The sequence below is a fragment of the Centroberyx affinis genome, unplaced genomic scaffold (genome assembly GCF_046629955.1).
Source record: "Centroberyx affinis isolate AG114_WGS23_722 - 3 ecotype Tasmania unplaced genomic scaffold, CSIRO-AGI_Caff_v1 ptg005270l_1, whole genome shotgun sequence".
In the NCBI taxonomy this organism is placed as follows: Eukaryota; Metazoa; Chordata; class Actinopteri; order Beryciformes; family Berycidae; genus Centroberyx; species Centroberyx affinis.
Genome location: NW_027282626.1, coordinates 57,459 through 74,254, shown reverse-complemented (window position 1 = coordinate 74,254; position 16,796 = coordinate 57,459). Strand labels below are relative to the sequence as shown.

The 16,796-nt window shown below is 42.4% G+C and overlaps 2 protein-coding genes across 3 annotated transcripts; one reads left to right on the top strand and one right to left on the bottom strand.

The window, feature by feature from the left end:
• Nucleotides 1-443: 443 nt before the first annotated feature.
• On the bottom strand, nucleotides 444-5,453 carry tmed7 (transmembrane p24 trafficking protein 7). 2 transcript variants are annotated; one of them, XM_071546429.1, is made up of 4 exons: nucleotides 5,367-5,453; nucleotides 4,855-5,062; nucleotides 4,076-4,321; nucleotides 444-3,097 (listed from the first exon to the last, which is right to left on the bottom strand). In XM_071546429.1, the coding sequence occupies exons 2-4, from the start codon at nucleotides 5,011-5,013 to the stop codon at nucleotides 2,861-2,863; spliced, it is 642 nt and encodes a 213-aa protein (XP_071402530.1). In that variant the 5' UTR covers nucleotides 5,014-5,062; nucleotides 5,367-5,453; the 3' UTR covers nucleotides 444-2,860. The 2 variants fall into 2 exon arrangements, with proteins under 2 accessions (XP_071402530.1, XP_071402531.1); XM_071546430.1 differs by having other exon boundaries at nucleotides 4,855-5,059; nucleotides 5,367-5,392.
• A 1,426-nt stretch (nucleotides 5,454-6,879) lies between these two features.
• On the top strand, nucleotides 6,880-16,340 carry LOC139667048 (RNA-binding protein MEX3B-like). Its single transcript, XM_071546428.1, has 5 exons — nucleotides 6,880-7,618; nucleotides 8,854-9,101; nucleotides 9,333-9,378; nucleotides 10,709-11,460; nucleotides 12,047-16,340. Exons 1-5 carry the CDS (start codon nucleotides 6,976-6,978, stop codon nucleotides 12,461-12,463), a joined length of 2,106 nt encoding a protein of 701 aa, XP_071402529.1. The 5' UTR covers nucleotides 6,880-6,975; the 3' UTR covers nucleotides 12,464-16,340.
• The last annotated feature ends 456 nt before the right edge of the window (nucleotides 16,341-16,796 follow it).

The window sequence follows — 16,796 nt, the reverse complement described above, 5'->3', positions numbered from 1 at the left end:
CTGCCAGACTCGGACGCAGCCAATGAAGAGCAAGAAAAAAATGAGGGCGAAATAAATGAAATAAAAATCCTGCTCTTCGAGTAACCTGGAATTTTGCATAGTAACTTTTTTGGTGGATCTTCGGACCGAGATACCAACAGAACTGTTACAATGCTTTTATCCGCCGGTTAGAGAAACATTGAAAAATGACTTGAGATGGTAGGACTGACTATGAATTACTTTGATTATATCACACCCTACAGGCTGAAAGAAGAAACAACACCAGAGTCAAAGTGACAGAGCAATCAATTGTGTAGGCTAGTGAATTACCAATACAGATTCACATTACTCTACCTGGGAAAGTTGTTCCTGCAGTTCCTTTAGGTCACTCAAACAAATTTAACCATCGTTATCAATAAGACACACAAGAAGTCTTCATTAATGAGTAAATAAATTAAAAACCAGACATTTACCAGAAAGTTTATTCAGCTATGCCAATAAGTTAACAAGTCCCCAGAGTGCCTAAGAAAAAAAAAAAAGTGTCTAGAGACAGTGGACAAACCTAAAGTAAAATGACAACACCGCACCACTGACGAAAGAAATACCTACTATAAAAGGAAATACAGAATTTTACTTTTAACACACCAGATTCTTATTTATCTCCTTCAGCCAATTATATCAGAAACAAAACTAAGAAGAGCATAGTTTTAACTTGAAAATGAACATAGCATAACATAGGAAGAGAAGTCAAACCACAGTTAACTAATGGCCAAAATAATAAATCTTTCAATTATGATTGTTAAATCTGTTAATAAATTGTAATTTCACAGGGTTCCCACCACCCTACAGACTTGAACAAAAAGAAATACATTTTTGGTCTCTTTTCAAGGTCAGGTGTAAGGTATAAGTGAAGTTTATGACAAAACTCTCACATGAAGAGAGTGATGTGCTCCTGTGTTGCCAGCAGGTGATTTGATCTAGATCGCCTTCATTGCTGTTGTCTGGTGAATCTCAGAGCACCGGGACAAGTGCTTAAAACAATTACATTGTATTAAATGCATCTCATGTTTTCAGCCTCATCTATGAAGAGCTCAATTTGCCATTTGATTTTTTTTTTTTTTTTTTTACAAAAGGTGGCATATCCTAGAAAAACAACAGAAAGAAAGAATCACTGATTGTTGCATAAATCCTGGCTGAAATGAGGGCTGCCTGCTTGGAATTAACCCGCTACTGTGTAATGCTTCTTGCAGGCCTAAATGTCTATTTAAATCTCATGTCAAAACAAAACACAGAAATCTAGGATGATAAGAGCACATTTTCTTTCCATATTGCAGTTTGAATCTGGTGACCAAAGAATCAGGTAATGACAATGGGAGAAGTCAGAGCCACAAGTTTTCAAACACATTTCCTCTTGATCCTCCCAAGCCATCTAAATCTTTACAGTTCCTTTTGAAAAGGAATTTGTTTGCTGTCCAAATGGCCAGTGAGACTATAACCTTTCAAATTACCAGTATGTTCTTACATTCAAGCATTATTTTGCAAAACAATATTCATTTTACAACAGTGTTGTAAAAGCCAAGAGAACAATATGAGCCCACACAATATAAGCTGTTACAGTTTAAATAGCAAAGGCAGAATTGGAGATATAAACATAGTAAGCGATCCTATGAAAGACAAAGTTTTAAAAAAAGTTGTTGCATGTGAAACTGTTGACATTGCCACTTAACTCACAACATGTTTGTTATTTGCAATCACAAGTATCATGTTTTTTTCTTCCTGTCTTCCACACTAACATTCACATGGGTGTAATACAGAAGAGCCTACCTGTAACTATACAATTTCAAGGAGCTAATTCACCAGGGTGTGTTAAAAAGTAAATTTGTAGCATGACCTCATTAACGCGTATAATTCAGCACATGTAATCCAAAAATATGAAATGAAAAACTGCTTTGAATGTTTGTTTGTTTTTGAAGGAATTGTGTCTGCAGCCCCTCAAGGGAGATGAACTGGTTCTGCACCTCTGATTTTTACCCTTCAGCCCAAATGCAAACTTGAGTGCGACTGTTTCAAGCAAATATTAGGTTAAAGGTGGCTTGTTTGATTCTCTCTGTAACATACTTCCTTCAAATAACCGTGTCAAATAAACTGTCATCTTAAATACAACTGATGAAAGGGAACACAATGGCTAGACTGTCTCACACAGTTCAATCAGGTCTTATTAACAAAAGGGAAGGAAAAATGCCCGAGGGTTTTCCTAACCAAATACAGCCTTTGTGGGGAACTCCCTTTACCTAGCCTATGTTGGTTTTAGTGATCCAATGGTAAGGAAAATGTCTTACACTCTGACTATATTTAGGTGCAACTGCCACTCCCTTGGCTATCACAGTGCACACTTTGGGCTGAGAAAGGGATAATAGATCTGGGACAGAGCGGAAGAGATGATGGAGGCAGACCTGGGCAACAAGAACACACTTAGAAAAAAAAAAAAAGAAAAAAAAATAGCACATTTAGAAAAAGAACACATTTAGAAATTATTTCAAATTGTTAAAGTACTTGAGGTTTGCTTAAGTTATTTGACCAGCCACTTGAACTGCCTGCAATATAGATACTTAAAAGCAACACTTAACCAAGCACTTCTTGTTTTGTTTTTTTTACCCCTCAAAAACATTTGAAACATATCTAACTATTTTGCAGAGGGCGCGCTTGCATAAAGCTTCTAAGAATAAGAGTGCTGACTGAGGATGACTTGTCAGACCTTATGAACTGACAGTCTGATATGATACAATCTCAGATAAGCACTGCTATTCTGACCTGCTTTATGCGTACGAGCCCAGATCTGGATGAAGGAAGTGATGACATGGCTTCCAGGGTTCAGAGATTGTTACGATCCGACGCGTGTTGTAGTGGTTTTCTTGTCAGAGAAGAAGCTTCTCAGCAGCACCACCTGGCTGATGCTGACCACCAGAAGGATGAATGCCTCTCCGATGGACCAGAACGCCACACGGGTGTTGAGGTCCTCTGCCCGGCTGCGTCCCTGGGCCTCGCGGAGGCGGAAGTGCGTCTGGTAGTCGATGACTGACTTCAGAGCCTCATGGATGGACACGCAGGCCGACTCCATCTAGGAATGGAGAGGAAAGGTGAGCCGAGACTTAGGCTGTGGCTGGTACTTTGTCTCATCTCCTTAAACTCCATCAGTTTAAAGATCTATTCCATTTATAAACTAGAGGGCACTTTGAGAGCGAAAATCTCTGCCAACGCTGAACAATTCTCCAACATGCCGTTATACCCAAAGACATAATTCCTTAAACAGATTTTCTTGACACTGCAAACATATCCTTAGGATTTGGAATCAAGTCTCTATCTCAGTTAAGTTTCATAGTTAAGGCTAAAAAACAATGACCATCTAATGGCAAAAAATCCCTGATCTGAATCACAGCCAAAATCGAATCAATTGTTCCTTGGCCCAAGGCCGATCTGTCCACAAATTTCATGGAAATCTGTTCATACGTTTGAGATATCCTGCAGTGCTGACAGAAAAACAAACTAACCAACAAAACATAATAGGCATAATAAAACTTTATGGGCAATAATGAATCAAATAAAAAAAATCAATAATAACTATAGCTGATAAAATAGTGACAGCAGACGTGAAGTTCTGAATTAACCGGCCACCGTGGCTGCTGATTAAAAGAGATATTGTCCATCCTGGCTAAAACTGTAGAACCTAGAAGGTGACAGAAAGCCTTTATCGTGGTATAAATTGTGTTTTTATTCATAATTAACTTCAAAATACATACATTATTTTTTGTGATTCCGTGACCATATAGGAAATGTAACTTGTAGATTCAAGAACTATATAACTTGTAGTAGCTAGTGCTCCCTGGGAAAAAAGTATTGTACTGACTGAATTTATTTTACTTTGTTAAAATAGCAAAGTCCAGTTTTTTTTGTCAATGTTACACAAACAAACACATAGCAAATAAACATATAGATCATACACATACAATTTTTGAGAAACATAATGAAACACACTCCCTAACACACAAACATGTGACTCATAAGCTTGTGCAGACACACACACATACACACCACTCACCTGGGTGAGAGCAGTGACTCTGTTCTCATTGGGGAAGAGCGGGGGATCCTCGCCGACCTGGAAGTCAAAGTAGACGGTCTTGTGTGTGAAGGTGGAGAACTCGTTGCTGAAGCAGAACTTGTAGGTGCCGTTCTTGGCTGCTGTGAAGGTGAAGCTGTCGTATTGTTTCTTCATCTCCTTGTAGAGGACAGTGCCGTCCGGATCCTCCAAACGACAGTCCACATCATAGTGGCCACCGGTCACAACCTGGGAAAACAAAAGGCAAACGGACCGTCTATTCAGCAACATCCTGACACGTTACTGCTGGTTTGTCTTTCAACTGCCTTTAAGCAATTAGTGTATTAGTAATACATAGGCTTTTCTTGGAAGTTTTCAGCATTGCAAAGGACTACAATCACAAAGAAGAAAAAGATCAGCCTGTGGCTAGCTGCTACTATTTGGTTTAAATGATGGCAATGCTAACAAACTTTTTCAAGACACAGGGAAATGTCAGTAGCAAAACGTTTCTGACAACAGTCTTAAGAAATTAAATAACAGGCCAAAATGTTTAGCTTTTTGGACATTTCAGTGAAGATAAGCCATAGGAGAGAAAGGTGCCAACAGAATCGTGTGAGCCAGGATTCAAACACTAAAACTACATGAATTTAGGCCTCTGAGTGTAAATGCTGTAAGCTTATTGAGAGGAAGGCTCAGGTTTGATGTTCAAGTCTTAAAAAATTAAAACTTGGGCCTAAACAAAGCCATCCGCAGAGACAGCTGGGTATAAGGTACACACGCACCTGAAACTCCAGTGTACATTTGGTACCAATGGTGATGTCCTCATAGAAACACTGCTTGGCGTTGTCCGGCAGCTCGAACGTGAGCTCGGACCCCAGCACCCACCCACAGAGCAGCTGGGCCCAAAGCACCTGCAGCAGCACCCTAATCGATCCGTCCATCTTGAACACCGAGAGGTAGCAGGTTCAAAGTAAAACCGTAGCGGACCTGCTGAAAAAATATGACGACAATTCAACTTTGGATCAGTGCTGAGGGTGACAACATGACAAAAATGGTGACAAAGCAAACCCGGACGTTAATATTAGCGACAAGTAGCTTAAGGCTAACTAGCTAGCTAGCTAGCTGTTAATACCGGTTTACGGCAAGGGAACCACTTGGGATTGGCAACATTTACGTATATTGTACTATACATTTGCGTATTGTGGCCGCAATCATGGCCGCTAAAGTAAATGTAAACTGGAACATTTACAATATTTAATTCAATATTTTGTTTCACTAAGCATTAGCTACTCACCTCAAATCGCTCACCCGGATGCAAGAAATACTACGTAACGTATCATCAACGTGAGATGCCATTGGCTGGCATTTTTGGAAGCCCGCCTCCTGCCGTCTGCTATTGGTCCAAATAAGCAGCGGAAGCGCTGCAAGGTTCTCATGGGCCGTATTCCAATACTTTTGAAACACATCTTCCCTTTTGCTCTGCTGATCTCAATCACTTGTCTGTACGGAAAGTCCACTTCAACGTGGCTGCTTCTGATCAGCAGGCTTTTTCAGAATACTGAATTTGAAAATTGTGTAGGCTAATAGGTAATCTTTGTACAACGTACATACAATGAAAATGCTAGGATATTGAAAATACCTGCATTTGTATGATCTATAAAAAAAAAATCTAAAAATCTGGATTAAAAATAAATTTAGTTTATCACTGACTCAAAGAAACATGTATTGCCCTTAACCTTGCTCTTCAAGGTTTAAAGAAATACTCTTTAACTGATCAGATCAGTCTCTAAAATCTTCTTAAAATGTCTCTGCTCTCTTGGTATGGTAAACCAAAATTAAAAATAGAACCACTGCTTTAAGGTATGGCAAAGTCCTTTCACCTAATATAATTTCGCACTAAAACCTTGAGTTTTCTTATATTCTACTAAACTTGACTTGACTGATGACTGACAAAATATTAATATTTGGTCAATGTTTTAAATTATTAGACGTAGGTCACCAAGCTATCAGCTTAGAGCAGGAATGGGCAATCAGTGGCATCAAGGGCGGAGAGTCTGCAGGTTTTCATTCCAACCAAACACTACACCGGCTGGTTTTCATTCTAGCCATCCAATCAGGGATTGCTTCACACTTTGGATGCAAGGTGAGTGCAATGAACAGCAATTAACCGCCTGGTAGGATGGAAAAGCAGCAGTACTCTTGAGTCCTGAGTACCAGGCTTGAGAACCACTTGCTTCGAGGGAACATTGGTCCTGGATGTTCACTGTTCTTACCTTTTATATGGCTTCCAAATAAGTTTCTGGCCTTTTTGCTTCATTTATGTTCCCCATTACAATGATAAAAATTACAAGCTCAAATGTGGACTACAGTATGATAAGTGCCTCACAGAGGTGTGACCAAGTCAGCTTTACTTGAGTCCCAAGTCAGCCTCAAGTCTTGAGGCACAAGTCTCAAGTCAAGTCTAAATGTAGAACACCAAATCAAGTTTTGTAATTGTAACTGTAATGTCTACCTAGTACAGTAGCACTTCACCTCTCTGAAGGGCCTCTTCTGTCATGGGCCCCCCTGAAAGTGCTCCTAACCCCGCCCCTGGATGACGCACCTTATCATTACGCACCTTATCTTATCGTTAAAAAAAAAAAGATGCGCTTTAACTGCGTCTTCCTGACGGTTGTGAATACACGTCTGACCCCAAAACACACAATCTCGCGCGAAGCAGGCAGCACCACGAGACTGATGCTGTAGTCAAACGAGGGAGGGAGGGCTGCATGAAGAGCTGGCAAGACAAAACAAAAGCCACACATTTCAACAGGCGCTGGTCGCTTTTTGTAAACCAAGACGTATCGATCCACCATCCGCATCGATTTCCAATTAGCTGCAACACTATATAAGTTTTTTGGACCATGCCTAGTAGCACGTCTTTGCTGGAGGCCGACGAGGGAGAGTCGGAGGTCCCACCACCGCTAGTGCACGCTTTCGCCGGTATAGGCCTCGAAGAGCACGGCACCCAAAACCAGACCACCGAACAAACCGGCGAGAGCCTCTCCCACCACCGCCAACTCCCTCCCGTCTCCCGTTACAGCCTCCTCGGTACGGTTCTAGACTTGAAGCCTCTGTCGCTGCACCGGCCCCCTTCGGAAGAAGAAGTAAACATAGCAGCAGCGCCCGAGGAAGAGACAGAAGTTGTAGCCACCGACTCCGACAACGGGACCGTTAACGTTAGCGGCTGCACTGGTAGCACATTGCTAACGCAGGCCCGCCACCACCACGTCCCGTCGGGGCCAGGCGGGACTGTGATGCCGTCTGGGATGGAGCCGCCGCCACCAACGGCCGAAACCATCTTGTTGTATAACGGGGATGAGCGGGACGATGCCGGTGTGCTACAACAGGCTAACGGCGGGATGGTGATTTTACCGTCCGGGGTGTACGGGGAACCGAGCTACGAGGCCGAACCGTCGTTGTTGATGCGGCGAAAGAGCGTCAACACGACCGAGTGTGTGGCCGTGCCGAGTTCCGAGCACGTCGCGGAGATCGTGGGGAGGCAGGGTGAGTCGGTGTCGGGAAGTTGAGATTGATTGATTGATTGATTAGCTGACGGTAGTTTGGATAAAACTTCAATGATCCCCGTGGGGAAACTGGGTCGTGGCAGCAGCGAAGTTAGCAATGGCTGGGATATAAACAAGAAGAGAGCAAACAGAGGGGAGGAAATGTACCGCGGGCGGTAATTGCAACACGTAACGTTAGAGCATACTGAGGAAAACGAATGTAACGTTAACTGTTATATTCATTTATAACATAGTCTTTGATCTTTTTATCTTTTTTTGCAGCAACATTGCCAGCATTGTTGTCTCCCGCACTTGATTGATTCGCATTATATGAGGCACGTGCTGTCTTAGGTACAACACTTAACATATCATTTTTTTTATAAATTCATTGTGATTTGGTTGATCCAGTATGCTTAAGATGCCAAGAAAAACTTAAAATCTGTGCTACCGCTGGCAGCAGTAGCAGTTAACGTTAGGTTAGCTTAGCAGTCTTGCTAACTGGGTCAACACCACCCAGCACCCTCCACTAAAAGTTAACATCAAAACTTTCATCGACAAGCAGATCCTTCTATATTTTTAGGATGTCACGCTTTAGTGATGATAATATGTATGTTTTGTCTGTACTTCGCTGACAGGGAAACTGTGGTCAGCCGAGCATTGCCGTGCTGCCCTGATTTTGCTTTGTCTCGGTCGAGAACATGAACAGTGTGTTCATGTTGGTCACCATTGCTTTGCCACATCAGCCATAGGTTATAGTTAGCTCCGTATCATAACCATGGCCGACTACTTATGTATTTAGCTAAATATGGCTGTCTTTTCTTAGAAATCAGCCTCTTTTATCTGGTCCTTTTCCCTAAACTTTGCATAACGTAATGGTAGGCTTGGGAGAGTGTTATTATGTCGGGTGGGGGAGGGTGCACACACTGCAGTGTTGACAACAACAGGAAATGGCTCTGGTAATGAATGTTGGACTCTCAACCTCTGAGAGAAATATCTTAATCTGTAAAACATCTACAATTTTTTTTAAATAGCATTACTGATGGCAGACTTGAACTGCGAATGACATGATCTGTTATTACTGAAATTTGAAAAAGGATATTGAACATCAAAGGCTAACTTGATGTGTGTCTCATCTAATGGGTTTATTAAAAAAGTGTGATCCAAAAATGTCCCCCAACTTCACCCCCGTCTTTGTCTTTCTCTCCCTCCCCCTGCCCCTGCCCCTGCCTCTCTCAGGCTGTAAGATCAAGGCGCTCCGAGCCAAGACCAACACCTACATTAAGACACCGGTGAGGGGCGAGCAGCCTGTCTTTGTTGTAACGGGACGCAAGGAAGACGTGGCCATGGCCAAGAGAGAGATCCTGTCTGCGGCCGAGCACTTCTCCCTCATCAGGGCCTCTCGAAACAAGGCGGGCCCTCTGGCCGCTGTCGCCGGCCCTGGACTCCCAGGGACCCCCACTCTCCCTGGCCAGACAACCATCCAGGTCAGCATGTCCTATAATAAGTCAATGAAGTTACATTTTACATGTAAGCAGTGCAACGGACATTCTTATCTCGTGACTGTGAAGTGCAGTCATGATAACTAAGCGTTGGTGTGTCACTATCAAAACATTTTGTGTGTAATGAAAAATCTACTTTCAATGTTTTCTTTGCTTTTAGATCTGTTGTCATCACTTACTTGCATAGACTTACAGCATGTCATTCCAACCCTACAGGTGCGGGTGCCATATCGTGTTGTGGGGCTGGTCGTGGGTCCCAAAGGTGGGTCCTGAATTGATTCATCATCATCATAAACTTTGCTTGCCCCAGTAGGGGAAGCCTGTGCTGTCAAGAGTGTTCATAAGTAATGGTAGAAGTAGACGATAACAGAAAAATCATGGACATGGCTAGCAAACACAGCTATGGACAATTGTACACTCACTATATTTTGCTTTAAAAACAAACACTTTTTACTTCATTAGACAAATTATGTGTTTAGTAATGATAGTTCTTAAAGCCACACACTGACTGTCAGATTTTGGTGCACATTTACTTCCAAATTTTGGGACATAACTAGTCACCATGAAGCCATGATGGACACAGTCTCACTTCCTGGTCAAAATCATAGGGTTGAGACTAAAATTAGGCTCAGCGTGTAAGCTGTGTTTCAGTAGAGACATGAAAGTGCACTTTTTTTTTTACAAAATGGATCTGAATCTGGATGTAGACTGTAACATGGTCTTGATAAATATCTAAAATCTGATCACTTTAAGCCATTTTGGTAGAATTGCCCGAACACAGAATTTGTTTTTCCTTCCTGACCACCTAAAGGAAAATGTGAACTGTCCAATGTATCGAGTATTTTTACTTCTTCTGAATTAGTTTTAATGTGCTCATCTTGACTCAGAAGGTTATTGTTTGCTCTCAGTGAGTCTTTAACCCTCTGCACCAGTGACATTACCACATCAGGTCTGGAAAGACCTGGGGTTGATTTATGAATTAGCGTGTACACTGCAGTGGTTCTCATGTGACAAAGGTCCTAGGTCGGACTCAAACCCACGATGTCGCGGTTCCCTGGTATGCGCCATAACCAACTGAGTCACCAGGACACTCAGGATCTATTTTAGTAACACAGGCTTTGTGCTGCTCAACATTTTGTCCAGTTTGAATGTCAAATTTTATTGCCAAAAAACACAGCTTTTCGTGTTACTGAAAATATATCAGGCTGCTGATGAGGTTGTGCAGTCTTTTATGTTACACTTGGTTTGTTGTGTCAAACTGACTGAATTTGCAATAGAGTTTACAAGATGCGTGACAGATTCCTATGCATGTGGTTGTTTTTTCCCCGTTAAATCCTCATTATGTCAGGACATGTCTTCTAGACTCCTGATATTCTTCCTGTGTATATTCTTTTCCTCTTTTTTTTGGTTCCTTATTTCACTTGTCTGTGCTCATATGTAGCATTTTTCTCAGGAAAGGTTATGCAGGTCATATGTCAGACTAATTTTAATCTTGTACTTACAATGAAGTCAGTGACCAAACCAGTGATTTCAACTTCAGTCCTCCACTGAGAGTAATTTGATTAAATAAGAGCCCTGGTCATCTCTTTCAGGGGCGACCATCAAACGTATTCAGCAGCAGACCCACACCTACATCGTGACGCCAAGCCGCGACAAGGAGCCGGTGTTCGAGGTCACGGGGATGCCGGAGAACGTGGACCGGGCGAGGGAGGAGATCGAGGCGCACATCGCCCTCCGCACCGGAACCTGCGGTGGCATGGAGGTTCCCGGTGCAGACGACAACGACTTCCACTTTAACGGGACAGATGTCAGCTTCGAGGCTTCCGCGGCGCAAGTGGGTTTGGGAGAGGCGGCGTGGCTTCAGGCGAGCACGGCGTCGCCCAGCGGTGGCATACCGCCGATGAGCATCAACGGTACTCAGCGAATCAACAGCAATATTAACAGTGGTGTCAGGATGTCTTCCACCTACCGCAACGACAGCTCCAGTTCCCTCGGCAGCGGCTCCAGCTCAGCCGATTCGTTCTACGGCGGCGGGAACGGTAACCGGATGGCAGATTTCAGCCCGACCTGTCCGTATAACGCCAACGCTAACAACAACAACAACAGTAATGACGGACGTACTAGTTTCTGGTTCGGCGAGAGCCTTCTTCCTGTGGGGTCTGAGGAGCTGGTCGCCCTGGGAGGCGGGGGTGGGGGTGGAGGTGGAGGTGGAGGTTCCTCGTCAGGATTCGACCCCTTAACCATCTCCACTGCCCCAGGCCCGCACCCTGTCCCGCAGCCCCACATCTGGAGCCCCTTCGTGGACCACCAAGGCGTCCAGGCCTTTGATGCCCGTCAGACTCAGGTGTGTGCTTTGGTAAAATGTTGATTAGATATATGTATTTGGAATGATTAGGATTTTAACATTGCATTGATGACGATAAACGATAATAGTGAATTATCGGAGCAGGAGTGTGTAAATTTTGGCCTCCTGGACTGATCCTGCAGTTCAATTCAAACCGAGTGTGTGCTCCAGCTGTTGCCTTTCGTCTTTATGGTGTTTGGATAGTCTGCATTGTGTGATGGGTATGATGTAATGGTATCAAATCACGAGGCTACCACCACTATGCAGTTAGACTGTTGAAATTCATAAGTCTGACATCATTGCATAGTACTTGATCATCTAAAGATCGCTTCAGTCACTTGAAACCTTTTAACTTTTAACTTTCTTCACTTGGATTGAAAATTGACTGGCTTCTTGTGATCTGATGAGCCCTAGAGCCTTCAAAATGCATTGAAAATCCATCACATAAATTCAGAAAAGTATAGTTTTCAGTGTTGGCACACAAACGGGCACTTGAAGATACAAGGTTTCCCCTGATAGCAGTGAAATCTCATGGCCTAATAATTTAGTCAAGTAAATTAATTAATGCTGTCATCCGTATCTCCAGACCAGTCAGCCAGGGACGCCCCGCCTCTCCCCGACCTTCCCCGGGACCGAGGCCTTGGAGCACCCCCAGGCCCAGCGCGTCCACCGGGGGCCTTTCGGTTCGGCCGGGGCCCTCGATTCCCACCGGTTCCCCGCCTACGGCCCCGCCTTCTCTTCTTCCAGTGAAAGCACCACTTCCGCCTCCTCTTCCTCCCCTCCTGAGTCCTCCATCCCGTACCGACCTGGGCTCGGACCGGCCGGGAGAGGACAGGAGATGTGTATCCACTGTATGGATAGCCAGGTGATCGCTGCCTTGGTTCCCTGCGGGCACAATCTCTTCTGTCTAGAGTGTGCCACCCAGATATGCCAGGGTCCAGACGCTGTGTGTCCTGTGTGCCTCTCCCCGGTCACGCAGGCTATTCAGCTCCGTAACATATGATTTTAACTCGTTCACCTGTAGTGAAGTTGCCCTTGACAGCTGACGAGGGATCAGCTTCCCCACCGCTTCCTACCCTAACTTATAACATGAGTGGGGAAATTACAAAACTGGCCCTGTATCGGCGTCAAGGCGCATCCTCACCCTGAGACAGTTTTGTCCAAGCTGGTGTATGATTGACAAATGAGAGGGAGAATAGGTGAATAAGGAAAGATATGTATTTATGGCATGGGTTAGGGTGTTAAGCCCGTACATGTGCCTGCTATTGTGAAGTCTTCTTCCTAGATTTATGATTGATCAATGGAGGGTTGGAAACTCTCTGTGTAGCATCGGGTGGGGTGGGATTCTTTTCTTTGCTCATGATTTTTGATTTTTTTTTTCCTCCCTGAAACATTTAGTGATCATTTTCTGCCTACCTATATTTTTATTGTTTTTTAAGTATGTATTTTGAATTCTGTTAGATGAGTTCAGCTGGCTTTTGAGTCAACCTTTAAGTTGTTTCTCTTGACATCTCAAAAATTTTATCTTTTTTTTTTTATTTTGCTGCTACAATTGTTTTTATGTGCTGAAATTCTAGCCCCGCCCCATTGCCTCTCATTCATAGTGCTTAAGGCAGGAACAGTGGAGGAGAAAAAGAGGAGGGAGTCATTGAGCGTGTTTACATATCCTGACCACAAGTATACATGAATTAACAGTATTCCCATGATTACCAACTACAGTTACCAGCAGTAAACTGGATATAATGTACATGTGCTTCTTTATCCTGGCTAATGCCACTATATGCCAGATATCTTATTTGTGTTTGTCATAATGAGGCTAGAAGTGAATCTGTACTCTTGTAAACGAGATACGTTTACATGTGCCAGCTCAAAAAAACCCTGAATCTTTAGTGTTTCCATTAATGACAGGATATTGCTGTGCATGCAGACACACCCACACAGGCTTTTTAAACTAAGTGGGTCAAACCTGCTACTGTAAAGCTGTCACACTCCAATAGCAAAGTCCCATTGCCTCAGTGACCCCTCCTTCTCTTTACTTCCTAGACCAGAGCCAACAGGTGGCTAACTCCTTCTTTTAGAGTACCAGGATGTTATGCCACTTCACTACCGCCATGTTGCTTTCCATCGCTACTTTAAAAGAACTCTGTTTACAGTAAACTTGTGCCTAATTCCGTTCTGAGTAATCAAAACAAAACAACTGGTTCAGTGGACACACAATGTTGCTATGTCTTAAAACAAACCTGTGGCCTTTTTGGAAAGCCTGTAATTATCTGACAACACTATCTCCAAATCCAGACCTATGCTCGAAAGAACTCACACTGACAAAAGACTGAAGTCTTAACGTACTCATCGAAGTTCAATTTCTTAAATGCATCTCGGCACTACAAGTTTCTTTGTCCATTGCCTTATAATGGAACAAAGCTTAGTCCCCCATTTCTTTGAGAGGCTTTTTTTAATGTTTATCACCTGTTGCAATTTTTACGTCTTTTCACTAACAGACACTCCCATTTAGTTCATTTTTTTTCTTGTCTAATTTTAATTTTTTTGCCCTTTCCTGTTATTTTTGGCTTTTTTGTGTTTTAATCCTGGTCGCATCCCTGTTTGGGAAACCATGCCCTGGTTTTGTGATCACCAGCAAGGTGTGCACAACTTGTACCTTTGGTTACATTCCGCATTCCCTGATTTGCAGTCACTTTATTGGTTAGTATAACATATTTATGGTTAATTGACGCAAACCTCACTTACCCAGGAACTGCGAGGGCTAGTATTCTGTGGAACTGTACTGCAATGAAATTATTTAATTTGAAACATTTCCCTATACTATGCAGTTGGGCTGCTGACATTTCAGCCATATCAACAGCATCTTGCTTTCACGCGAGTGTCACCGCTCCCAGCTGCAGCCATTTTGTGTTCCCACTGGTCACCATTGGGGACACAAAGTCGGGAATCTCCATTGAGGAGATGAAGGCTGCCCATTGCTTTACTCTGTTTATATTTAATTCTCCATTTCTTGTCTACCAGGCCTATGCAAAAACGGTTTCAAATATATTCAGTACTTGAGGAAGCACTTGATTTAACTTAGAGGCACATCTGACCTCGGCAATAGTAATACCGTTAGTTGCAAATTAAGATGAATCAAGCGCTCCTCAAGGGTTTTTAATTACAACACAGGCTTCAGGCCAGAGACAGGTGATCTTGGATTCAAACTAGCAGACAGACATAACCCTTCTATTCTCAGATTTTTATTATTATTATTATTTATTACACACCATTACAGTTCAGCCTAGTTTAGCCTTCACAGCCTGCCCTAATGCATCGATGAGCTGAGCTCCTCTCTCACTGGTACACACTTATATTGCTATACTCATAGCTGGAGCTGCCTTCTCATATGTCATCGGCTTATTTTCTGTCGTCCTGTGCCCCACCAAGCACAAACTTCCCCTTATCACACTATTGACTAATGAGACTCAAACACATTCTCATTTTGTTTTTGTTTTTCCCTTCAAAGTGTGTATTTGTTCACTCCTCTGCCTGGAAAGTAAAGGAAAGGTACAGTTCGGTGGAAATCATCTCAAATCCTAGCTTTAAACACCAGTGTCTCTTAGTCTTTGTTTTACAGGAGTGAATGAATCGATGTACATTTTAAAGGGGGAAGCGGGTGGAATGAGATCATCTTGGACTGTGTAGACACTACATGAGGTCAATACTATTGCTTTACTGTGTGGTGTGGTAGTGTGGACATTGGACCGCAGTCCCTCTAGCATTCCAGCCGTAACCGGGGTCAAAATAGTATTTGGGAGTAATTTGATCGCTTAGGTCTACTCTTTTTCTTAATATTCTCTTTTCTCTCATGGGTGATTGATCTTTCCCGAGGAGATGGAACCAAACCAGTCCCAAAAGTGCAAAAAAACAAAACAAAAACCCCATCTGCTTCTCCAAACAGCCAAGCTCGATCAAACTCTTGTAAAATATTTGAACGAGTTGGACTTGATTGGTTACCGCCTCCTCCTCCTTGGACCTTCTATCCGTCCGTTTTATTTTACAGTCACAGCTCTCTGAAGGGTTGATCTCTTTTATTGATAGATGCTCTCTCTCTTTCTCTCTCTCTCTCTGAGGGAATGCAATACACTGTTGGCCCTCAGTTTCTTGACATGAATCTATTGACATTTTTGTGTATGTATTATATTATTACTGTTAATGACTGATAAATATACAGAACTTATTTTTTATTTTGTTACATTTCATATATATAAATATATCTATATAAAAATGTTTACAAATAAGATTTTCTTTTGAATTTTTTTTTTTTTACTTTTCTCTAGTGAGTGATTAAGTGAGCGAAGAGTTGGAAACCCAGAAAGCATTGCAGGAGGGGGGGGGGGGGGGGTCAGTGCTATTTGCTTAGTCTAGTTATTAGTTTACAGTATTGACGATAATAGTATTGATAGCTGCCGTTTAACCTAGTGGAAATGGAATGTGCAACACAAGCATGTCTTCATAATGTACCGCCAATGTAAAACGTCACACTGCAATTGTAAAAAGGCCAAGGATCTAAGCTGCCTGTCATGTCTGTACGCCACCAAATTAAGAATGGTATACTGTAAAATGTATCTTAGATATCTATATATAAATATATACATATATTATTAAGCTGTACCAACAGTTTAAAGTATTTGCTAATTTTACTACACTTTTGTTATGTATATGTAGGGGGAGTCTTATGGCATATAAATTCTTCAAATTGAGTCAGGAGTTTAAAAGCAGACTATATTTTATGATAACGGCCTTTTAAGTTATTGCGGCCAAAGCACTGATATTATATATTTGCTGTAAAGAGAATTTAAGAGTTTTATTTTTCTGATATTAAAGTTACTTAATAAAGACGGTTTCATTTAAAGCCTTGTCAGACTGTTTTCTGCTGTGATTCGTACTAAATGGTGTTCCTTATTTATGATTTTTTTTATGCCAATCTCCTTCCACAGTCCTGGGGAATGGCCTCTGTATTATGGGTCCTCAACATGTACAATTTCCTGGAATAGATCTCAAGTTGTGGTACTTTTCCCCGCAGCATGCGTCATACCTCAGTACCTCCTTAAACGGTTGAATCAGTTGTGCAACTTACAGAGGCAGTAACAATAATTTTCCAGGCTTTCATTTACATCGTCGTCTATCGGTTCAGCAAGTTTTCTGAACCCATGAGACAACTGCAAATGAGGTTTTTGTAATTCCTGCTGCTTATGACAACAGCAGTTATAACTTGGATGCATTATCACAAGATTTTTGTACCGATCTGTGCTGTATCAGTACTAGGCACAGGGATGTTTACCCCCCGCCTA